The sequence below is a fragment of the Elephas maximus genome, chromosome 7 (genome assembly GCF_024166365.1).
Source record: "Elephas maximus indicus isolate mEleMax1 chromosome 7, mEleMax1 primary haplotype, whole genome shotgun sequence".
In the NCBI taxonomy this organism is placed as follows: Eukaryota; Metazoa; Chordata; class Mammalia; order Proboscidea; family Elephantidae; genus Elephas; species Elephas maximus.
Genome location: NC_064825.1, coordinates 72791244 through 72816060, shown reverse-complemented (window position 1 = coordinate 72816060; position 24817 = coordinate 72791244). Strand labels below are relative to the sequence as shown.

The following is a 24817-nucleotide window of genomic DNA, read 5'->3' as shown; positions in this document are numbered from 1 at the left end:
CACCCAACCTTAAATAAATTTCAGAATAATAATACGTGGAACACGTTTACAAACAATAAAAGTCATATTGTAGCAGAGTAATTACCTTGGAATTATAACTACTTAATTACATTGCAAAGTGTTCATGATATACTTTTAAGTGAAAAGAGCAAGTTACAAAATAGAATACGGAGCATGCTGCCTACTAAATTGGAATATATGGGTGCATATGCTCACACAGATTCACACACAGAAAAAGGAACCGGAAGGTAATTTTTATTTTTTGTGTGTGTGTGTGTTTCTAAGTTTTCCAATAAGCCTGTATTATTTTTGGAAATCAAGAGCATAATTTTTTTTTTTTTTTTAAGCCAGACAACCTTAGGAGCTGGCTCTGGAGATGGTACATTCCCTGCTGATGATGGCAGGAGAATCTCCAGCCTGCTTTACCGGACCCCTGGCCTCCTCTGCTCTGTCTCCTCAGAGCTCTTTCACCGCACAGTCTGTGATCCCTGTGCTGTGAATGAATCTTTGCTCTGGTGCTCAGGCCAGAAGCAGAAATCCCAGATCCAGGCACTCTTCTAGACTCCTATCATATATGTTCATTTAATCTTCACGGACATCCTGCAAAGCGGGCATTCTAAACACCATTTTTAAAGATGAAGAAGCTGAGACTCAGAAAGGTTAAGTGATTTGCCCAGGGTTGCACAGCTGAAAAGCACTGAGCCTGCATTCAAACTTAGCCACAGATTCAAGGGACTGCGGTCTTCCCATTACACTACACTCTGAATAGGGAACAAAATAGCCTTTTTATGCCCCACGCTTGTTTTGCACACTTGGAATCCCTGATTTCTGATATTCTCCCCCTAAGCCACAGATTCAAGGGACTGCGGTCTTCCCATTACAGTACACTCTGAATAGGGGACAAAATAGCCCTTTCATGCCCCACGCTTGTTTTGCACACTTGGAATCCCTGATTTCTGATATTCTCCCCCATGAGGTCCATTCAGACGCCTACAGGAGAGAACAGTGGACAAAGGAGTCTGGGAGCACAGGGGGAGGGGCAGCATGAGAAGGAGCCTGGGAGCAGCAGCTCCAGCTCCAGCTCCTGCCCCAGCAGCTTCCAAGCACCTAGAGGTGGTTTGGGTGCATGAGCCGACCCAGCAGGCACACTGTGAGTGACTCTGGGAGTGCCCTGGGAGTTTACATGGTGTCTCTTCACCCCAAGCTGGCTGAACGACACCCTGATTGCTTCCATATGAGCAACTGATGAAGGGACTGGATGTCAGGAACAAATACCCAGGAAGGTGATTGAAGTGTGGCCCAGCAGGGTGGAAGGGTTCTTCATCTCCCAATGCACTCTTCTGCCCATCTGTGCCAGCATTTAATGTCAGTTAAACACTAGGAGGCAGATGGTGAGGGGTTACTAACCAGCCCCTGTGGTATCTGTTAGTGCAAAAGGCATTCGTTCTGTGATTAATGGAAATTACAGAGCCTCCACCTACTCCTCTGTCCTTGAGGTGGTGCTTGATGCCAAATTGGTGTAGGCCTCCTGAGGTATAGGGCCAAGCCAGGGATACTTTTTTTTTTTTTTTCAATCGAGGAAGGCAGCAATCTGTTCCTCTAGAATAAGCCCTGTAATTAGAGGTGCCGGCCTTTGATGGAACCTGAGAAACTGTTATTTTGACGCTTAGGAGCTAAAAAGAGTGATTTACATTTCTCATAAATATTCAGAAGCAGGCAGTCACTTATATAATGCTAGAAATAGAACGAGTTCCCCTTTCAGAGAATACTCGCCAGATTCACCAAAAAATTAGACACAACATGCGTAACGAATAAAAAGCAAACTCTGGGACCCTGGGGCGGGGGGAGTATCGTCTGGCATGGATGCAGCAATTTTACTCCGTTGCTTATCTATCACTTTTTATCCATTGAGTGCGAAATATCAACCGTGATAGCCAGCAAACAGAACAGAAGGTGCTGTCACACTCACCGTGACACAGCACTGAGACTTCCATCTGGAAAACAGACTTGGAGAGTGCGGACGCTGCGGCCAGCCTTGTAGATAAATGCAGTTAGTTACCAGCCCAGAAGTGTTCGTAGCTCTCTCCCTGCTGGTGTGAGAGCCTGTTATGCTAATCCCTCTCTCTGGAATTGCTCTGTCACATTTCCTGCCCCAATTTGGAGCCCTGGGTACCGGGGCATGTCCTACCAGGGGCCTAGGGAAAGAGGGGTTTTGCCGACACCTCCTGGCAGGGCAGCCACCAGGTCAAAGGGAACTCACCGCCTCCCCCAACCCCTGCCCCCCGTGATCCCCTTCAGATAATTGTGGGTGTAATTCTCCTCTACTACATCCTCGGAGTCAGTGCCTTAATTGGAGCAGCTGTCATCATTCTCCTGGCCCCTGTCCAGTATTTTGTGGCCACCAAGCTCTCCCAGGCCCAGAGGAGCACGCTGGTGAGTATCCACAGGTGTGCAAGCACCTTTTCCCCCCAGCCATCCCCCATATGTCTACCTGCTCCCTCTCCCTGTTCAGTCCTCTCACATCAGTGGGTCAGTTCACTTTTCCCCCCAAGCACCTCCTCTTGTGCTGCTTGGGCCAAACCGCCCCGCTCCCCCCACATTGACCTGTCGTTGACCTGGAGCGGGTCACTTCCCTAGGCTCAGTTTCTTTGTGAAATGGGGTTAATGGAGAGGGCAGGAGCATCCCTGTGGGGCAGGAACACCCCATGGGCCAGAAGCTGGGCAGGGTGGTGAGAACATTGACTCGGCTCTTTCCTCTTGGGTGCGGTGGCGAGGGGGGACATACCTCTCTGACTTGGTGATCCCGCAGGAGTATTCCAACGACAGGCTGAAGCAGACCAATGAGATGCTCCGTGGCATCAAGCTTCTGAAGCTGTACGCCTGGGAGAACATCTTCCGCACACGGGTGGAGGTGACACGCAGGAAGGAGATGACCAGCCTCAGGGCCTTTGCCATCTACACCTCCATCTCCAGTGAGTCCACTCCAACTAGCAGCCTGGGTCAGCTGCCTGTATGCTAGGATAGGGAGTCAGAGCTTGGTTGGGTGACAGAGGGGAGAAGTTTGGGATTATCCAGTCACACAGGCTCTGGTTGCAGAGCCTCGGAAATCAGCATGTTCTTCCTTCATTCATTCAGCAAATATGTGTTGAGAGCCTCTATGTGTTTGCAGTGTGCTGGCCCTCAGGGTGCAGTGGTAAAAAGGAAACATGAGGTCCCATTCCATGGAGCTGATACATTATGGAGAGAGAGCAGTAAATAAATAACAACAGTTTCAAATTCTCGTATCTCACACTCAGCTGCCACTGCCCTGGGGAAATTACAAGGAAACTGCTATCTATGTGGGGCCACATGACGTAAAAAAAGTTATCCTTAAAAATCAGAAGCCCAAGCTTAAGGCACTCACAGCTGTAAGGTCTGAATTTATACTAACCATGTGGTTTGGGAATCCCAAGCCAAGAAACAAGGAAAAAATAAACAAAAAAAGACCAAAACTGGTAAAACTCCTAGGGTTCCAGGAGACAACACATTTAAACAACTCTGCAGAGAACATGGGACTCCCATGGCAAATGTTCCTGTTGAATGATGAGCTAATAATAAATAAAAATTCACAAGAGAAAATATACAACCAAGAGTGAGAGTAGATAAATGCAAAAAAAATAGGAGAATATGTCCCTCAATAGCTGGAGATAATAGGATAGTCTGAAAGACATAATAAAATAAGTACACACAAAATAAAGAGCTAGAAGAAGGTATAAAACCAACAAGACAAAACAAGGAAGTATGGAGGGAAACAAAACCAAAAGAAGTTCTAGAAATGAAAAATTTAGTTATTGAAATTAATTCAGTTAGTTTCAACCAGGGACAATAGTTCCCTGATTAGAGAGAGGGCTTATGAAAGTCAGGTAATCAGTGGAGTTCTGGCCTTGGTTTATCTCAGTCAGTCTCACAGTCAGTGTAGTGGCTCCATAGACCCAACTCACGGTGGTTACTGCATAAGCATGTAATTAGGATATATATGACAGATCTCACACTGTAGCTTAAGAGTCATTATGATGGGATGGGCCAAGTGGAAGCCCCTGGGGAGGAAAAGAATAGAAATAAAAAAACAACACAGCGTACAGGTTAAACAAATTAACATAGCCGAAGAGAGAATTTGTGAATTAGAAGATAGATCTGTGGAAATTACACAGAATGTGAAAAGAAGAGGTAAATGGAAAATATTTTCGGCAACTTGGGAGAAAATGTGTTAAAGGAGTAATTCAAAAGGAAAGCATACCTGGATATTAAATGTAAACACAAACAAGTAAACATAACAACATGTCAAACTGCCACCACCCATCTGTGAGTTGGTCATACCAGTGCCCCCAGCCCCATACACTGGTCAACCTTTTATCTGTCAGGTCTGCCTCCCCTGGAGGATGGCTGTATTAACAGTAACCCCATACAGACCCTGAGTTACAGGCACCTGGTTTCCAGACATCCCATCAGTGGGAACAGCTGCTGAGGAGGGGGAGGTCTTACCCCCAAAGCCAGGGGATTCCCTCTCCCAGCAGTAGCATAGCAGGGTAGGGGAGGGTTCGCTCACCAATGCTGTGATGGGAGAGAGGGAAGAGAAGCAGCAAGAAAAGTGGGGGCCCTGGGTCCCCTAGATTCCCAGCACAGCAGGCAGGAAATAGGGGGCAGCTTCAGATTGTGTAGATGGGGGCAGGTGGTAGCTACTTTGGCTGCTCCTAGGATATGTATACTCATTTCCTGCATTCCGAACTGCAACCTGGGACATGTTTTCCTATGTAAACAGCATTACAGATGTCTAGGTCCCAGGCTAGCCCACTGAAACCTATTAGATAGGTACTCTTTGTCCCATGGAGCCCTCTGAAAACTAGCTCTGGGGGTGCTGATGAACCCCATTCACAGGGCACTCAGCACCTCTCCCTCTCTTCAACCTAGAGTCTGGATATTCTTTGCAAGTCTTGCTGTCCCTCTGCCCCCACTCCACCCCATGGCTTTTTGAAGGGCTGGGGCCAGGAGGACCTAGAGAGAGGAGATTTCATGTCGTCAAGAGCTGAGATAACTCTGGAAGGGCTGAGGACCCTGGAGCCATGCAAGGCCCTGCCCAGGCCCCTCACCTGTCCAGGGCTGAGGAATTCAAATGGATAAACAGAGCAGCTCGGTCGGTCCCTGGCAGAGGGAAGTGGGGAAGGGAAAGGGCAGAGCCCTAAGTGAGAGCTTTGAAAGCCAAGTGCTGTTTGCTCAGTGTGTTTGCCCTTTCTGGGATGAGTTTCTTTTTGTTAGTTAGCAGTGGAGGGGGGATGAAGGGAGAGACAGGGTGGCAGGGTGGGGTCACCTCCGGCTGCAGGCATATACCTTGAGTGCATTTTGATTTACCTCCTCCTGGACTTCCTGCCTCCTGCTCTCAGTTAGCAGGGATCAAGACACGGGTCATTAGGCTTGAGGTAATGGAATATCTCTCATTCTTGCCCCTGGCACCAACCACGGGGTCCTGGCACCGCGGAGGAGCCCCAGAGTTACATTTCCTGATGGGCCCATCCAGGTGAAGCCTGCGGGCCTTTCAGCCTGGTCGTCCACGTGGCCCCGCTGTCCAACTGTCAGGCAGAAAAGATTATCTCTGACACTTTATCTGATGGTCTCGCATCAGCATCACTGAGAGCTCCCTGTGTTTGGAGCCCTGAGCTGGTACAGGGCGAGGCAGGGCATTGCAAAGGAAACAGTACTGTTCCCCCAACATCAAAATCCAGAATCAGCATTTCCTCTTGAAGAAACACAGAGATGTAAGTCACTCAGTGTGTCTTGAGTGAGCCCCTTCTGTGTGCCCAGCTTGGTGAAAGCAAGAGATGATAAGTTGTGCTCCTGGACCTTAAGGAATTTATTCTCTAGCTGAGAAATCAGAACTAACATATGTAGAACAGTGGTGGCAGGGAGTGCTAAGCTGTGTGGGCAGCTCTGTGCTGGCTGCCTAGCAAGGCTGATTGCAGTTACTCCTCATAACAACTTTGTGAGGTGTGTTAGCTCTGTGGTCCCCATTTCACGGCAGAGAAGACTGAGGCCTAGTGAGGTGAAATGACTCATTAGGGTCCCCCAGCCAGTAAATGGCAGAGAACAGAGAAGAAGGAGGCCCATTTGGACTGGGGGTTCACACAGAGCTGCATGCAAACGAAGGCTTGGGCCGCACCTTGCAAGATGGGCAGGAAGGACTACGATGAGTAGAAGAATCCGTGGAAGAAAGATGGAGGCAAATGCTGTGGTCGCTCCCCTTAGAAGTCAGTTCAATTCTTATTTCCTTGCAGAAGCAGCATAACCCCAGGTGTCCATCTGGCCATGTCTTTAAGGATAAGCTTTGCAGAAGTGACAAAGGAGTCCCAGGCCCTACCAGTCAACCGACTGGCATGCTGCCAATTCCTTCTGCCTTTTGTGCAACATCCATTCTGAAGCCCTTTCTCTGCGCCAGGCCTTACTGGGCCCTGAGGGTTAGAGGAGGTAGGAACGGTCCTTGCCTTCCCAGTCCTGTGGGAGACAGAGCCCATGAGCAGGAGCTGTGTGTGTGTGGTCAGAGCCACAGGCTCATTTCCTGCTGCTCTGCTTTCTATTTTGTAATACTCAACTGGCCCAGACCGCTTTTGTTTCTCCCATTCACTTGTTGTTAGGTGCTGTCGAGTCAGTTCCAACTCATAGCGACCCTATGCACAACAGAATGAAACACTGCCTGGTCCTGAGCCATCCTTACAATCGTTGTTACACTTAGCCCATTGTTGCAGCCACTGTGTCAATCCACCTCGTTGAGGGTCTTCCTCTTTTCCACCGACCCTGTACTTTGCCAAGCATGATGTCCTTCTCCAGGGACTGATTCCTCCTGACAACATGTCCAAAGTATGTAAGACGCAGTCTCTCCATCCTTGCTTCTAAGGAGCATTCTGGTTGTACTTCTTCCAAGACAGGTTTATTCGTTCTTCTGGCAGTCCATGGTATACTCAATATTCTTCGCTAACACCACAATTCAAAGGCGTCAACTCTTCTTTGGTCTTCCTTATTCATTGTCCAGCTTTCACATGGATATGATGTGATTGAAAATACCATGGCTTGGGTCAGGCGCACCTTAGTCTTCAAGGTGACATCTTTGCTCTTCAACACTTTGAAGAGGTCCTTCACAGCAGATGTACCCAATGGGATGTGTCTTTTGATTTCTTGACTGCTGCTTCCATGGGTGTTGATTGTGGATCCAAGTAAAATGAAATCCTTGACAACTTCAATCTGTTCTCCCTTTATCATGATGCTGCTCATTGGTCCAGTTGTGAGGGTTTTTGTTTTCTTTATGTTGAGGTGCAATCCATACTGAAGGCTGTGGTCTTTGATCTTCATTAGTAAGTGCTTCAAGTCCTCTTCACTTTCAGCAAGCAAGGTTGTGTAATCTGCATAACACAGGTTGTTAATGAGTCTTCCTCCAATCCTGATACCTCGTTCTTCTTTATATAGTCCAGCTTCTTGGATTATTTGCTCAACATACAGATTGAATAGGTATTTTGAAAGAATACAACCCTGACGCACACCTTTCCTGAATTTAAACCAATCAGTATCCCCTCGTTCTGTCCAAACAACTGCCTCTCAATGTATGTAAAGGTTCCTCGTGAGCACAATTTAGTGTCCTGGAATTCCCATTCTTCGCAATGTTATCCATAATTTGTTACGATCCACACAGTCGAATGCCTTTGCATAGTCAATAAAACACAGGTAAACATCCTTCTGGTATTCTCTGCTTTCAGCCAGGATCCACCTGACATCAGCAATGATATCCCTGGTTCCACGTCCTCTTCTGAAACCGGCCTGAATTTGTGGCAGTTCCCTGTCGATATACTGCTGCAGCTGTTTTTGAATGATCTTCAGCAAAATTTTGCTTGTGTGTGATATTAATGATATTGTTCTATAATTTCCATATTTGGTTGGATCACCTTTCTTGGGAATAGGCATAAATATGGATCTCTTCCAGTCAGTTGGCCAGGAAGCTGTCTTCCATATTTCTTGGCATAGACCAGTGAGCACCTCCAGCGCTGCATCTGTTTGTTGAAACATCTCAATTGATATTCCATCAATTCCTGGAGCCTTGTTTTTCGCCATTGCCTTCAGAGCAGCTTGGACTTCTTCCTTCAGTAGCATCGGTTCCTGATCATATGCCACCCCCCCTTTTTTTTTTAATTATTTTTATTGTGCTTTAAGTGAAAGTTTACAAATCAAGTCAGTCTGTCACATATAAGCTTATATACACCTTGCTCCATACTCCCACTTACTCTCCCCCTAATGAGTCAGCCCGCTTCCTCCTTCCAGTCTCTCCTTTCGTGACCGTTTTGCCAGTTTCTAACCCTCTCTACCCTCCCATCTCCCCTCCAGATAGGAGACGCCAACACAGTCTCAAGTGTTCACCTGATACAAGTAGCTCACTCTTCATCAGCATCTCTCTCCAACCCATTGTCCAGTCCCTTCCATGTCTGATAAGTTGTCTTTGGGAATGGTTCCTGTCCTGGGCCAACAGAAGGTTTGGGGACCATGACCACCAGGATTCTTCTATTCTCAGTCAGACCATTAAGTCTGGTCTTTTTATGAGAATTTGGGGTCTGCATCCCACTGATCTGCTCCCTCAGGGGTTCTCTGTTGTGCTCCCTGTCAGAGCAGTCATCGGTTGTGGCCGGGCACCATCTAGCTCTTCTGGTCTCAGGATGATGTAGTCTCTGGTTCATGTAGCCCTTTCTGTCTCTTGGGCTCATAGTTATCGTGTGACCTTGGTGTTCTTCATTCTCCTCTGATCCAGGTGGGTTGAGACCGATTGATGCATCTTAGATGGCCGCTTGTTAGCATTTAAGACCCCAGACGCCACACTTCAAAGTGGGATGCAGAATGTTTTCATAATAGAATTATTTTGCTAATTGACTTAGAAGTCCCCTGAAGCCATAGTCCCCAAACCCCCGCCCTTGCTCCGCTGACCTTTGAAGCATTCAGGACTGCCTTTTGCTGTTAGAGAAGGGAAGAAAGAGGGCACATGTACAGAGCCCTTTAGTTTCTCGCGCTAGTACTTTGTAGTTTTCATTGTATAGGTCTTTTACATCTTTGGTAAGATTTATTCCTAAGTATTTTATCTTCTTGGGGGCTACTATGAATGGTGTTGATTTGGTGATTTCCTCTTCGATGTTCTTTTTGTTGATGTAGAGGAATCCAAGTGATTTTTGTATGTTTATCTTATAACCTGAGACTCTGCCAAACTCTTCTATTAGTTTCAGTAGTTTTCTGGAGGATTCCTTAGGGTTTTCTGTGTATAAGATCATGTCATCTGCATATTTCACCTCTTGAAATGGTTGAACATCGACTAATACGTTTTGGTATAATGATTGTGTATTCCTTCCATCTTCTTTTGATGCTTCCTGCTCCATTTAATGGGAAAATCCCCATAGGATCCTTCACTATTGCAACTTGAGGCTTAAATTTTTTCTTCAGTTCCTTCAGCTTGAGAAACACCAAGCGTGTTCTTCCCTTTTGGTTTTCCATCTCCAGCTCTTTGCAAATGTCATTATAAGGCTTTGTCTTCTCGAGCCGCCCTTTGAAATCTTCTGTTCAGTTCTTTTACTTCATCAATTCTTCCTTTTGCTTTAGCTGCTCGACATTCGAGAGCAAGTTTCAGAGTCTCCTCCAACATCCATCTTGGTCTTTTCTTTCCTGTCTTTTCAATGACCTCTTGGTTTCTTCATGTATCGTGTCCTTGATGTTATTCCACAACTCGTCCGGTCTCCGGTCACCGGTGTTCAATGCGTCAAATCTCTTCTTCAGATGGTCTCTAAATTCAGGTGAGATATACTCAAGCTCATATTTTGGCTCTCGTAGACTTGCTCTGATTTCCTTCAGTTTCAGCTTGAACTTGCATATGAGCAATTGATGGTCTGTTCCACAGTCAGCCCCTGGCCTTGTTCGGACTGTTGATATTGAGCTTTTCCATTGTCTCTTTCCACAGATGTAGTCAATTTGATTTCTGTGTGTTCTATCTGAAGAGGTCCATGTGTATAGTCGCCATTTATGTTGGTGAAAGAAGGTATTTGCAAGGAAGAAGTCGTTGGCCTTGCAAAATTCTATCATTCTATCTCCAGCATTATTTCTATCACCAAGGCCATATTTTCCAACTACTGATCCTTCTTCTTTGTTTCCAACTTTCCCATTCCAATCACCAGTAATTATCAATGCATCTTGATGGCATGTTCAATCAATTTCAGACTGCAGCAGCTGATAAAAATCTTCTATTTCTTCATCTTTGGCCCTAGTGGTTGGTGCGTATATTTGAATAATAATCGTGTTAACTGGTCTTCCTTGTAGGCGTATGGATGTCATCCTATCACTGACAGCATTGTACTTCAGGATAGATTTTGAAATGTTCTTTTTGATGATGAATGCAACACCATTCCTCTTCAAGCTGTCATTCCCCGCATAGTAGACTATAAAAAATTGACCAATTCAAAATGGCCAATACCAGTCCATTTCAGTTCACCGATGCCTAGGATATTGATGTTTATGTGTTCCATTTCATTTCTGACGATTTCTAATTTTCCTAGATTCATTCTCCGTACATTCCAGGTTCTGATTATTAATGGATGTTTGCAACTGTTTCTTCTCAATTTGAGTCGTGCCACATCAGCAAATGAAGGTAGTGAAAGCTTACTCTATCCACATCATTAAGGTTGACTCTACTTTGAGGAGGCAGCTTTTCCCCAGTCATCTTTTGAGTGCCTTCTAACCTGGGGGGCTCATCTTCCAGCACTATATCAGACAATGTTCCACTGCTATTCATAAGGTTTTCGCTGGCTAATACTTTTCAGAAGTAGACTACCGGGTCCTTCTTCCTAGTCTGTCTTAGCCTGGAAGCTCAGCTGAAACCTGTCCTCCATGGGTGACCCTGCTGGTATCTGAATACCGATGGCATAGCTTTCAGCATCACAGCAACACGCAAGCCCCCACAGTATGACAAACTGACAGACACGTTCCATTCACTTATTTAACAAATATTTACTGAGCACCTACTATGTGCCAAGCTCTCTGCTCAGCGTTGAGAATGCAGTGGTGGGAAGACAAGTCAATTCCTGCCCAAAGGTTGCTTACAGCTTAGTTAGGAAGCCAGCCAATCAAACAAGCAATATCAATGGCGTGATGAGTGATAGGAACAGAATGGGTATCCTGAGTACCCACAGGAGTTGTCTACATCCTAGTCTTAAGGTAATGGGTGGCAGGGAAGCCTTGTCAGAGGTGAAACCTATTAGTGGGCACTGAAGGACGATGACAAGTTATCCACGTGGGAGAAGAGTGTTCCAGGAATAGGAAACAACAGTCACCGACGCCTAGAGGTGAGAAAGAGGATGGTTGTTCAAGACTTAGACATAATTCAGTGTGAAGAGTGTAAAAACTAGACCAGGACATGTGGTACTTTGTACACTGTGTTCAGCCCCTTGGATATTATCCTGAGGGTCAGGGGAGCCACTGAAGGAGTTTGAGTTAGGGCAAGATGTGTTTCACCATCTCTTCCACTGGTTAGGGGTCTTCCCTCCCTTCCCAGCCCGAGTCTGAACCACAGTCAGGCAGGGCCTCCTTAGATGAATGTGACTGGCCTCACACTCTGTCCTAAAAACAACAGACAAACAAAAAACCAACTCTGCCATCATTGGAGGGGAGAGACATGGTGGTGCCAGTGATCCCATTCACATGGCACCTAACATCTGCCCCTCCCCACAGCCCAGGGTCTGGATATTCTTTACAAGTCTTGCTCTCGTCTGTCCTCCTTGGTGGAGGCCCTAACTCAGAACAGCCAGTGCTGGGGGACAAGGTGACCTCAAGACTTGGTCCGCCTTTCTTCTCCAGCTTCCTGAAATTCTTCTGCCAGTTGGCGTGGCCACAGTGGGTTGCTTTGCATGTCCTGGCCTGGTTTGTAGGGAGAGGGTGATTTAGGAAGAGCTGGGAAGATTCATCAATTAACGAGGCAGAAATCAGTGCGACTGCGGCGCCTCCTCCACACTACCTCCCCGGCAGCCAGCAATAGACACAGCATTTACCTGCTTTCCTTCCCCCTCGCTTGATTTCCTGGACACTGAGACTAAACAGGGAGTAGCCCCGTGCCCTTCAAAATACATTTCCCCTCCTGCAGCTGCAACTTGCAGTTAGGCTCAGGGCGGAGGCAAAGCTGAAGTTAACCAGAGGCACAAACAGCCGGCTATGCCTTCCTGACTCAGGGTTTATGAAATATTTATCACTGCTTTGGAAACCAACAGCTCCTGGTATTGTGATGCCCTGCTGGGGACCCATGAGGCCAGGCAACATTCTTTGGGCAAAGCTAGGGAGAGGTGATATTTGAGCCCTGCTTTGTTTTTTTCATTTGTTTGCTATTTTATTTTGTTTGGGGGGCAAAGTGTTCATGAGAAGCTGACACAATTGTTCACCATTGCACCCCCAGAACCTAGCATAGTGCCTGGAACAGGGTAGACCCTTGAAAAATAATTCTGGAATGAATAGCTTTTAAAGGATTTTTTTTTTTTTTTTTTTTTTGCAGAAAAAACCACGTATCCGTATTTCTACACATTACAAAAGATCTTTCACTTTATAGAGGTTGCCTTTCAGCCCTGCCTACATGCAGCTGAACTTTTCCACGCTTACACGCATCATTTTGTATTCCTCTGTTCTCACTTAACGTTATTTAACCAGTATTTCTTCCTCCCTAACGTTCATTTGAGTACTGTCACGATCTTTTTTTCCCCTAAATCAAATCAAGGTGAGTCAGCCCACCCCATGCCAAAGTTGAAAAAAAAATCTATTCTTGGTCTTATTCCCTACCTCTCCACCACCTTAGAAACTTATAGGGCTTCATGTGGTTCTGGAAAGCAGAAGGCAGACCTCAAGTCTTTAACTCATGACAAATGGACACCCAGCTACCTTCTGTCCCCTCCCCGTGCCCCAGCTATAGAGTTCAGGGGTGCCTGCTGGGCTCAGAGAGATACCAGTGCCTGCAACATCCCCAGCTCCCTAGGCTCCGGCACTCACATCCCACATCCCAGCCACATCCACCCCAGGGCCTGGTGGATGGGGGGGTGGGTGTTATCTCCAGAGAGGCCTCTAAAACACATGCAGCTGTAGATTCCAGCCCCCGACCCCAACCATCACCAGGAAGGAGACTTAGAACCCCATAGACAAAGGCTGTCCTTGCAAGAGAAGGTGAGGGAAATGGAAAATTACATTTCATTCTTTAGCGTCTCCACACAACAGCCAGAACAGGGCAGAAATTAATTATAAGCATACTCCACGCTGCTGCATCAGCTTCAGAATGTTCATTTTTAAATTTATTTATAGCCTCATCCCTCAAAGGAGTTCAGGCAACTACAAGAATAAATACAATAAAATAGAAAATTAAAAAAAAAAAAATCAGGACCAGGGAAAACATGTAATAGAATAAAATGTCAATTAGGACACATTTTCTGACTATAAAATCTCTCCCTAGAGTTGATGGGCCATCCTTTACTCCTCCTCTTGGCTGTTCCTTGTTAATTGGTTTTGGGTGATTTGTGGTGGTGGTGGTGGTTTTGTTTTGATGTGACAGATAATGTGACAGCTAACACCATCTTGACCACGGCTTTGTGCTTCTGTTGAATGATTATGCAGGATAAATTCCCAGGGGAGGGATTACAGGGTCAGAAGGTCTGAACTTCTGTGTGGCTCTAGCTACAAAGCACCAGATTGTGTTCCAGGCAAGCAATAGCAATTTACAATCCATCTCTGATCTTATTTTGTAGCTGGGAGTGGAGCCACAGACTGTGTGGGAGAGATCTTGGCCTGGGGCAGGGGAGCTGAAGAGTAGTGTGTAGACCTCTCCTCTAGCTTGAGTACCCCCTCGGTGGTAATTTATAGGGAGGGGCAGAAGAGAGACCCCTGCCCTGAGGGAGCTGTCTGGAATAACTGGCCCTGTGGGGAAGGGGCAAGGCTACTACATATTTAGAGCTATAAGGTTAGTGATGGTCAAGGGCCCAGGCGAGAGGAGGGTCCGCTGTTCCTCTCGTTCCCCAGACAGTGATGAACAGGCTGCTGGCTATGCCCTATGGCCCAGATCTGGGTAAAACTAAGACTGCTTATAGTGTCCCTTGCTGGGGACCTTGAGAGAGGGGCTATGGCATTGCAAGTGGGCACCTGGAGACCATCGAGCCCTCTTTAGAAAGGGCACTTAAAGCACAGTCACATGTGATACTGGTGTTGATTAAAAGCCTAATAGAGAGGTTCTCAGTGTCCCACAGGCTCAGTCATATCCCACCCATGTGACTGGGAGATCCTCAATGGCAGGGGCCATGTCTCCCCCATCAGATTAGGACTCTCCCAAAGATGGGGACAATGTCTCTCCTATCTGCCAAGGAACTCTTAGGGGTAGGGGTCCTGTCTCTTCATCATATCAGGGGCTCCCTGTGAGCATGCTTCCTGTCTCCTTCTTTAGATTGGGAGCCCCCAGAGTATAGGGCCAGTTCTCTTTCACCCAGCTGGGACTCCCTGAGGTTAAGGTCACATCTCCAGGGTGCACTGTGTATGTATTAGCCGGTGCAGGATTCTTGGAGTAAGTGGGCAGTAGCTTCTTGGAATTCTGTTGACCATCTGGACTTGTTCAGAGTGTCAGACTTTGCCACTCATTAGACAGGGGCTGTGTACCCAGGCTGAGCCCTCTGTCTCTGGAACCCAGCTTCTTCTGCTTTAATTCAGCTAATTGCAGAACCAGGCTCCTTTCTGAGCTGGCCTGGAAGAGGTTCATGGAAGGGAGGAGGGTAAGATGGGAAGAAGACAGCTGAGAAGGTTACCTCTTACTCCATGGAGTTTCTCCATGGGACTTAAGGCCTGAGGCCAGTGTTCTCTCGGGCATCTCATACCTGGGCCAGAGCAGATGTGGCCTTGTGGAGCAGGGCTAAGCTCATAAAAAAAAAAAAAAGTAGCACATGAAATACCATGCTTAGCCAGCACAGGGCTCACAGAGCCTGTCACCTGCATTATCTCCTCTGTCCTCAGAACGAACAGCCCAGGTCTATAAAGAAGTACGTGTTTATAAAAATCCAGTGAGGAAACTGAGGCACAGAGAAGGTAAATGGCCTTACACAGCTTATAAGTAACAGGGATTTCCCCCTTCTCTGACTTTTAGTCCAGTTCTCTTTGCTCTCTGGGGATTAGAGGCAGTTATTTTTTTTTTTATGTTAATGAGGCAGAACTCAATCTACAAAATTAGGCTGTATCTTGAGTCAATCTCTTTTTGAGATATGGAAAAGACAAGTGAGCAGAGAGATGGGAGACCTCATACCACCAAGAAAGCAGAGCCAGGAGCATCCTTTGAATTCAGGATCCCTGCCCTGAGACGCTCCTAGACCAGGGGAAGATTGATGGCAAGGACATTCCCCCAGAGACAGAAAGCCTTCCTCTGGAGCTGTCGCCCTGAATTCAGACTTCTGGCCTCCTAAATTGTGATAGAATAAATTTCTCTTTCTTAAAGTCATCCACTTGTGGTATCTCTGTTACAGTGACACTAGATAACTGTGATACCCCTCCCCTGACCCTTGGTGGTTTGTCTTTGATTAAGTGACCTAGTCAAGAGCAGCTGCCCTGGGCATGGCCTCTAAGCCTTAGATCAGAGGGAGGTTCTGCTTTAAACTGTTTTTAGTCACTAATACCTAAGTGTGAATGAGTTTGAAATCCTTCCCAGGAGCCACCGGAGATTAAGAAGCCACTAAGCCTCAGGAGACCCGGCTAGGGAGGATACAGAAGCCAAAGACAGAGGAAGGAGTAGCAGCTTGATGCCTGAGAAACACACCCTGCTGACTTTACAATTGGCTATGGGGAGCCAACTCTCCAATTCCTTCTCCGTTCACTTTCCCATGGGGCTTCTCTCACCCTGTCCACATGTCCATAAGGGCATTTACACCTTTATTTAAAGGCTTAAGTCAGCAATAGAGGTGAGGGCCCATAGGACAACAGTCTTGAGGGAAACAGGGTAAGGAACTGGAGGTGCCATAGGGCTAGAGTTCAGCCTTTACCCTACTCCAACGTCATCCTGTAGGCTGGGAAGAGGCCTCCATGGGTTGCACTGCCTCCAACCACCCTAGGTGTCTTCGTTTTTTGCTGTCTCATTCCTCTGCTAAACTATCCCTTATGCTTCCTCTGCAGTTTTCATGAACACGGCCATCCCCATTGCAGCCGTCCTCATCGTAAGTGGGTCCCCTTTTTTTATGTCCTGGTGGGTGGTGATGGTGGGATGTCTGTAATGAAGGGCCACCCAGGGTTTGGCCTTTCTGTTCAGGCACCTTGGAAGATAGGCTCAGCAAACCCAAAAAACTCACTGCCATCTAGTTGATTCTGATTCATAGCGACCCTATAGGACACAGTAGAACTGCCCCAGTTTCCAATGCTGTATGTAAGTCTTTACGGAAGCAGACTGTCACATCTTTCTCCCACGGACCGAATGGTAGGTTTGAACCACTGACCTTTCGGTTAGCAGCTGAGCACTCTAGTCACTCCACCACCAGGGCTCCTTTAGGCTTAACAGCAGGGCCAAAAATGGGGTGATTGATTGGAAGTCTATATACAGAGTATGTCCCTGCCCCCCTCTAGGCAGACAGAGAACTCTGCTTCCAGGCCTGAAAAAGCCAAGCCTTAATATTTAGAGAAATTAAGTTTTCTTTAAAAAAAATCGCTATCAAAAGTTTTAATTATAAGAGCAAAAGATGTTTATTGTTGTAATGTTGGGAAATTCAGAAAAGCACAAAGAAAATTAAACTCGCCCATAATCCCACTGGTAATATCCTGACTGCGTTTCCCTCCCATCTTTTTTAAGGCCTCTGATATGTCATTTCTACAAAAATAGGATTGTGCTGCACATGCAGTTTTGTAACCCACTTTTTTACACTTAAGAATATGCCAGGAACAATTCTCCATGTCACTAAATATCACAGTGGTGGTTTTCTGAAGTGCCTTTGATGAAAGCTGTGTGTGAGCTCAGCAGTGGGGCCGGCAATGCCCCTAGAGAAAGGCCGTGCCCCCATAAGCCTGTGGACTCCTCACTCAGGGCTCCCCTCCCTGGCTTCCCTGACAGCTGCAAGTCTTTTAAAAGATGCATTTATTTCCCCTGAGGCCAGAGTCCCTGATCAGTCCTGAGTTCACAGCCTGTCAGGCACGCTTGGGAATTCACTTTCAACATGATTTGTAGGCCTAGCTCTCTGGGGAACTCTGGGTAACAGCGGCCACTGAGCAGGCCAGGTAGCCAGGGGGCAGGCACAGAGAGAAGGTGGCTTTGTAATTATTGTATTTACATTTACCCGCCCACCCACCCCCGCCGACTGAGGGCTGGGGAAATAAGCACTCAGGCTGCTGGCTGAGGAGAGCAGCGCTGATCTAACTTGAGGACTCCTCCTTGGTCATTCCTGGTAAGGAGGGGCCCGGCAGGGAGGGCAGCCGCCTCCCTCCAGCTTGAAGTCCTGAGCTCACTAGAGACATTTCCATCATGAAGGTGTCTCTAACCAGAAGGTCCCTGAGGTCCACCCCAGCCCTGTTGATTCCTTTCATGGGGCTGTGTTTTCAAAGTAGGATGCGGGCCCACGCCCTGACACACCCCCTACCTCCTCTGTGCCTCTGTCCACAGACCTTTGTGGGCCATGTCAGCTTCTTCAAGGAGGCCGACTTCTCTCCCTCGGTAGCCTTCGCCTCCCTCTCCCTCTTCCACATCCTGGTCACACCGCTGTTCCTGCTGTCCAGTGTGGTCCGATCCACGGTCAAAGCTCTAGTCAGGTGAGAGGAGGGCGAGGCCAAGGGCATTGGACAGGCAGCTCATGCGTCAACCCCCGGGCTTGCTCTTGTGACCACTGGAACAACAGCTGTTTGGTCCCAGGACGTGCCTCTGCATTGATCTGGGCAGCCTCACTGAAGCTGTATGTGATTGGTAGGAGGGATATAGGCCATATGTGGCTTCCCTCCATGTCATCCTTCAGAAGGGACTACCCAACTTGCTTATATACCTCTAAGGATAAGGAATTCACTGTCACCTCCCAGAATAGGGAACTCACTGTCAGGAGAAAAAATAATAATAATAATGTTAAGCCAAAATTGGCCTCTGTAAAATTTCTATCCATTGGTCCTACCCCCACCTTCCAGAGCCACCCAGAATGAAGACACTCCTTGCCCCCCAACATGACAATCCCTCAGGTATTCATTGGCTCTTGTCTTCTCCACGCTATCTCCTATTCTTTCCATGGGTCCCAGAGCCTTAATAGCCCCAGTCAATGAAGCAGCTTCCCCCAGGCACCTGCAGGTCATGTTTCCAACTGGCCCTCAGTTCTGGGAGGACCCCCCTTCCAGGCTCCAGAGCCCAGTGATGACTCTGCCACTTTTCCCAGGGACATTGCTCTCTTGAAATGAAAGCTTGAATGTAGAGGCTCTGGCTAGAGAATGCCACACCTGGAGAGTACAGATCTCCTTTGGTCCTCCGAAATAGCTCTTTGAGAACTGGCAATGCCCTTACCATTGCCACTAGGACCAGAGAGTAAAAACTGTCCACTGTCCCCAAGCCCCCATAGGCTTGAGGAAGGTGACACCCCTGTCTTATAGAACCCTGACTGGTCTCAGGCAGCCTGCAAGAAAGAGTAGCTGTTAAAATGAAGTAGCTGATGGGAGGGGAAGGGGCAGCTTGTATGGGGAAGCTGTGGCAGGGACTCAAGGATGGACGGGAACATAACTCAGCAGAACTGTGGTCAAAGGAGTATCTGACAGGGAGCAGCTGGCTGGAGAGGGAGTAGCTCCCATTTTCAGTGGCCCCACTTTCAGTGGCCATAACAGAGTGACATCTAATGCTCAGCCTTCTTCCCACCAAGCCCTCTGATTCTGTGTAAACACCACAGAGTCAAGGCTGCTGCACCTGCTAGAAACCTTTTTAGCTGATCCATAATATTTCCATATGCACACATGCCTAGTCCCACTGTTTCCAGGAATCAGAAACACCAGGGTAGCTGAGGCCTTTTTAATGACAGCGATTAGACTTTCGGTGATGGTGGGGAGCAGGACACACCTGAAGCTTTACCCCAGGAGATGAGGACCAGCGTCACTGTTCCCAGTCACCAACTATTGAGAGTGCCAGAGGGTGGGGGAGGGGACACTGGAGGCAGATATTGGGAGCCTGATGGTCTGCTCCCCTAGGAAAGGGAGGCCACAGAGCAGGGGCTAGGGGCCTGATTAGAGCCCTAGGCTGTTCTTGCCTTGAGGATCGAGGTGTAGGGGCTGTCCCCAGGCTTGCTGGCCATTTAGCAAAAGAGGGATGAGGGGGATATAAGCAATTATCTCTCTAACACCCCCAGACAGCTTCCACAAACCCAGGGATGGGAGAGAAGGAACAGTAAGAGCAAAGCTTCAGGCATCTCCTCTGGGTCCACAGGGAAATTTCTCAGGGAGAAAACAGCCTTTTTGATGATTTGGGACTCATAACACCTCCCCTGTGCCTTCCAACCTGGGGGACTCATCTTCCAGCACTATATCAGACAATGTTCTGCTGCTATTCATAAGGTTTTCACTGGCTAATGCTTTTCAGAAGTGGACCACCAGGTCCTTCTTCCCAGTCTGTCTTAGTCTGGAAGCTCTGCTGAAACCTGTCCTCCATGGGCAACCCTGCTGTTGTCTGAATACTGGTGGCATAGCATCCAGCATCACAGCAACACACAAGCCCCCACAGTACAACAAACTGACAGACCAGGTTGTTATGGGTATTAAACTATATGATGTTTCTGAAGCAGTTAACACAGTGCCTGGCCATACAGGCTCAAACAATATTCAAAAAAAAAAAAACAACAAACCATTGCCGTCAAATTGACTCTGATTCATAACGACCGTATAGGACAGAGTAGAGCCCCCCCCCCCCCAGAGTTCCCATGGCTGTAATCTTTATGAAAACAGACTGCTACGCCTTTCTTCCACAGAGCACCTGGTGGGTTCCAACAGCCAACCTTTTGGTTAGCTACAGAGTGCCTAACCACCGCACCACCAAATGTTAGCTATAGTTATTAATAACCAATCCTAACCCTAATCCTAACTAACCTTAACACTGACCAACCATAACTCCAACAGTAATAAAACCCAACACCAACCATCCTTAACTCTAATTAACCTAGACTAACCAACATTAATATTAAACTAACCCTAAAACAAACCTATCTCACCTCTAATCCAGACCCTTTGAGGGTAACAATCTACTCCAGCCCACTGGTCAGTCCTGGCAAGCCCTGTCACACTTCTAACCTCGTGTCCATGAGGATGCCCACAGTTCTGTTCCCACTCCATTCCTAGCTGCATGGAGGCCACACCTTAGGACTTACACCTTCTCAAAGCTGCTCTCTCAGGCCACCCCTTCTTCCTGTTCCCCTCAGTCTGCTCCTGGCAAAGGTGGGGGTATCACTGTGCTTCCTCTGCAGTGTGCAAAAGCTGAGTGAGTTTCTGTCCAGTGCAGAGATCCTTGAGGAGCAGTGTGCTCCCCGTGAGCCTGCACCCCAGGGCCAAGCCAGCAAGTATCAGGCGGTGGTGAGTGCCCGCGCCTCCCCTTATTGCTCCCAGCATTTTTCTCTAATGCCTGTTCATGCCCTGCTGCATCTAGCCTCAGCCCTTCCTCCCAGTAAGAGGGGCTCCCCCCTCATGCATAGCTCTCTGCCCAGTGGGCCCTCACCTCCTCCTAACTATCCCCAGCCCCTCAAGGTTGTGAACCGCAAGCGTCCAGTATGGGAGGATCGCCGGGGCCTCACGGGGCCGCTGCAGAGGCTGGCCCCCAGCGCAGATGGGGATGCCGACAACTGCTGTGTTCAGGTGAGTCCTAGTCTCTGCACTTCTCCAAGTCACCCAGCACCATCTCCAGGAGGAGGCTCAGTACCACCTCCAGGAGGGAGCTCAGTACCACCTCCAGGAGGAAGCTCAGTACCTGGAAGGCTAAAGACTGGTGCTGAGTTCTGTGCCCAAGAGGTTACCCAGCCCTGCTATGTCCCTTGTCCATAAGAGTCCTGAAACCAGAGACAATGTTTCCATCTCCACCGAGTGGGGTGACCCTACCCAAAAAAGGGTTAGTTGCTATCATCATATTATTATTTATTAAACATTTACTGTGTAGCATTTCATTTTGTCCTTGTGACAATCAACATGGTAAGTACTTTTATCAGTGAGGTGACCCCAGCCAAAAAAAAGGGTGGCCTTCCTCTTAGGGAGGGTACCTTGAGCAGGGGTCAGTGTAAGAAGGCCAGTTTCCATACTCCCCTGGCCTGGAAATTATCTAGGGACTGGAATCAGTGTCTTTTGGCTTTCATGGGGGAGGGGAAGCAAGAGACGATTTACACTGATGGCTCAATGGCCTTTCTATTTTCTTCTGGGCAATGGGGTGTGGCCAATGAAGATCATCGGAGGCTTCTTCACGTGGACCCCCAATGGGATTCCCACACTGTCCAACATCACCATTCGTATCCCCCGAGGTATGCCCAGCTCACCCTTCCATCATGGTCGAGGGGTGTCCCCCTTGGAGACAGAGGAATTCAGAGGGTACTTCTATAGCCATACCTGAGGGCCCCTTCCCCATGTCCCATTGAATGACATGGAGAGAAGGAAAAACAGCATTTATTGAATACCCACTGTATGCTCACTCTTGGCAGGTGCTCTGTGTAGGGAAGCTGGGGAGGGAGGGGGTGGCTATCTCCTCAAGGAGCTTATGTGCCAGGTGGCACATAATCAGCAGCAAGGCAAGGCAAGATGGCAGGCCTTGGTGTTACACCATCTGCTGAAGACAGTCTGGGCGAGTCTCAGAAGATCAGACCAGAGTAGTCAGGGAAGGCATTGTGAAAGAGGTGGGGTTTCTGAGACTAAGCGATGTCCCTCAGGCCACAGGGCAGGGCATTCTGGCAGAGGCAGCACCTTGGGCACAGAGTGGAGGTGGGACTGAGGATGGTGTTTGTTGGGACCAGGAGGAGTAGAGCTCACCCTGGGAAGCACTGGGTCGGGGGGAGAAGCAAGTACTTAGGAGGGGCGCAGGGGGAGCAGAGCTCACCCTGGGGAGCAGAGCTCAACCTGGGGAGCAGCAGGGGGTTGGGGAGTGAGTGCTTAGGAGGGACTCAGAGGTGGAGGAAGGACCTGGGGATCCAGAAGGAGACGTAGATTGCAGAAGGAAGGGGCCTAAAGTAGGAGAGGACTTGCTAGAAATTCTAGGTAGAAGGAGAGAAAATGGGGCCCCAGGGTTAGGTGTATATGTCTGTCTTTCAGGGTGGTGGGTGCTCAGACTCCCTCACTCCCATCTGCTGCCTCCCTGCAGGTCAGTTAACCATGATTGTGGGGCAGGTGGGCTGCGGCAAGTCCTCCCTCCTCCTAGCCACGCTGGGGGAGATGCAGAAGATCTCAGGGGCCGTCTTCTGGAACAGGTAATGAATCCACCCCCAGGGCTAAGATAGTGGGGAAAGACTCAGGTGGGCAGCCCTCCTTTCAGCCAGAAATGGTCCCTTCCAAAAGGGAGCGAGTCATTGTTTAGGAAGGGTTGAGTTTCTGTTTATGGTGATGGAAAATTTGGTAACTGATACTGTTGATGGTTGCACACCATGATTAATGTAATTGCTGTCACTAAATTGCACACTTGAAAAACACTGAATTGGCAAATGTTATGTTATATATAATTTTTACAGCAATAAAAAAAGAAATGGGGTCTCCTTATCAATTGAGGTTACATCATACATTTATTGAATACCTACTGTACATTCAGTAAGTACTCAATAATTGCTGTTCATTGTTACCAATATCATCATTGTTATTATTTATTAAACCCTTACTATGTACCAGGTACTATGCTGAGTCTTTTGGGTGCATTATTTTATTTAATTCTTATGACAGTCAGCCAGATGAGTACTGTTATCAGTTCTCATTTTATCAGTGAGGGTTACACTATTTGCCCAAATTCACACAGCTGATAAGTGACAGAGCCAGAATATGAACTTAGTCCTGCTTGATTCTAAATCTCGTGCTCTTAACCACTCAGCTACACTGCTTCCTAGTGTGGGCAGTTGCAATGCAAACATTGATTTCCAGCTTGAGTCATCGGCAAATCAGATATAGACCATTCAGTGGGTGTTTTGAGGAGCCAGAGATAACCCAGACATGTGGGTTTCTGGGCAAAGATCACTACCTTAATTAAAGAACCAGAACCCTCAGGCTGAGTCAGTCCTGACTCTATTGTTTATACCTACCTACTTCCAAAAGGAGCCCTGGTGATGCAGTGGTTAAGAGCTCGGCTGCTAACCAAAATGTTGGCAGTTCAAATCTACCAGCCGCTCCTTGGAAACCCTATGGGGCGGTTTTACTCAGTCCTATAGGGACACTATGAGTTGGAATCGACTTGACAGCAACAGGTTTGGTTTGGTTTGTTTACTTCCAAAAAGCACTAGAAGCTAATTGATGAAAGATATATATAAAATAGAACCTGTTTTTTAAAAGTAAAGGGAGTCAAGAAGGGGGTGTTAAAGGTATAGAGAAACCTGGGCAGAGGACAGCCACTGCAATCAATGCAAAGCCTGGCTCTCAGCTCTAGCCAAGGGAAAAAGATATCTGATCGAGGTTTGTAGCTCTCCCCCAAGAATAAAGCTTGTGCAAGGCACTTTTACTTCACTGTCTCAGTCACTTTTCACCAAACTCTGTGAGGTAGGTATTATTATTATCCCCGTTTCTCAGATGAGGAAACTGAGGTAAAACAAGTTGCCCATGGTCACCCAGCTCTTCCGTGGCAGAAATGGGATTTGCACCTTGGTGCTCAAGTTCGCTGAAAGAGAAGGGGGCCCAAGAGCAACATGAAGAAATAGTGCGACCGCCCAGAAGCCAGCTCCTGTGGCAGTGACACACACACGCCCTGCCTCCTCAGCAGAGCCATCCCACCAGTCTTCACAGCTCTCGCTCATCAACACTCACTCTCCCAATAGACAACCAGGCCCCAACTCCTGGCTCTGTTCAAGATGGGAAGGTGAGAGGGATTGGGAGTGGCTGTGAAAAAGATTCTCTTATCTCCAGGATCCACTGTTTGCTCCACTGTCCAGCTTCCCTCCCAGACATAGAGAGGGCATCAGGTGAGCTTGCAGCCAGCACTAGGAAGTTGTGAGAAAGTGATTTATGCTCCAGTTTCTCTCCATGGATTTATTCACTCACCCAATGTTTACGGAGCATCTACTATATGCCAGACCCTGTACACTGCAACAGGATACAAAAATGATGAAGATACAGTCTCTGCTTCTAAGGGAGGGGAAATGAGATCAGTGCGATAATAGTACCTCTTTGCCATGAACAAAATTCCTGGTGCACAGAGGAACAGTAACGAACTCTGCCTGTGCAGTCAGGAGGTAGTTTCACTGTGGACATGGTATTGAGCTGCCCTTGACGGATGAGTATAGTTTAGCGAGATGGAAAAGCAGGAATGCAGGCAGAAGGTGTTCCAGGCAGGGCAGCAGCATGGGCGAAGGTTTGCTGATGTGAAACAATAACTGTTCCTGGAGCACTGGTATGTTGAATGCAGTGATGGAAAATGGGGCTGAAAAGTAAGCTTGGCTTAGATCACAGACACCCCTATATACCGGCCCTGATAATTGATATTTACCTTGAATGCTATAGAAGAATTCTACTGGTGATAAAGAAAGATGGATCAAAGAGAGAGACTGCAGGAAGGGAGACCAGTTAGGAGCTCATTACAGTGGTTAGGAAAAGAAGGAGTATGGGCAGACACGACTCAGCTGGCTTC

At 47.7% G+C, this 24817-nt stretch overlaps 1 protein-coding gene across 7 annotated transcripts in view; it reads left to right on the top strand.

Moving 5' to 3' along the window:
* Nucleotides 1–24817, top strand: part of ABCC8 (ATP binding cassette subfamily C member 8) — an 89294-nt gene that overhangs the window by 32769 nt on the left and 31708 nt on the right. For 6 of the 7 annotated variants that reach the window (XM_049890578.1, XM_049890579.1, XM_049890576.1 and 3 more), the window contains 8 exons: nt 2299–2433; nt 2810–2972; nt 16210–16250; nt 17681–17826; nt 20493–20598; nt 20761–20877; nt 21455–21530; nt 22361–22466. In XM_049890578.1, the coding sequence (XP_049746535.1) occupies nt 2299–2433; nt 2810–2972; nt 16210–16250; nt 17681–17826; nt 20493–20598; nt 20761–20877; nt 21455–21530; nt 22361–22466 (890 nt within the window). The remainder of the gene's footprint in view (nt 1–2298; nt 2434–2809; nt 2973–16209; nt 16251–17680; nt 17827–20492; nt 20599–20760; nt 20878–21454; nt 21531–22360; nt 22467–24817) is intronic. The other variant, XM_049890577.1, reaches the window with a different exon arrangement.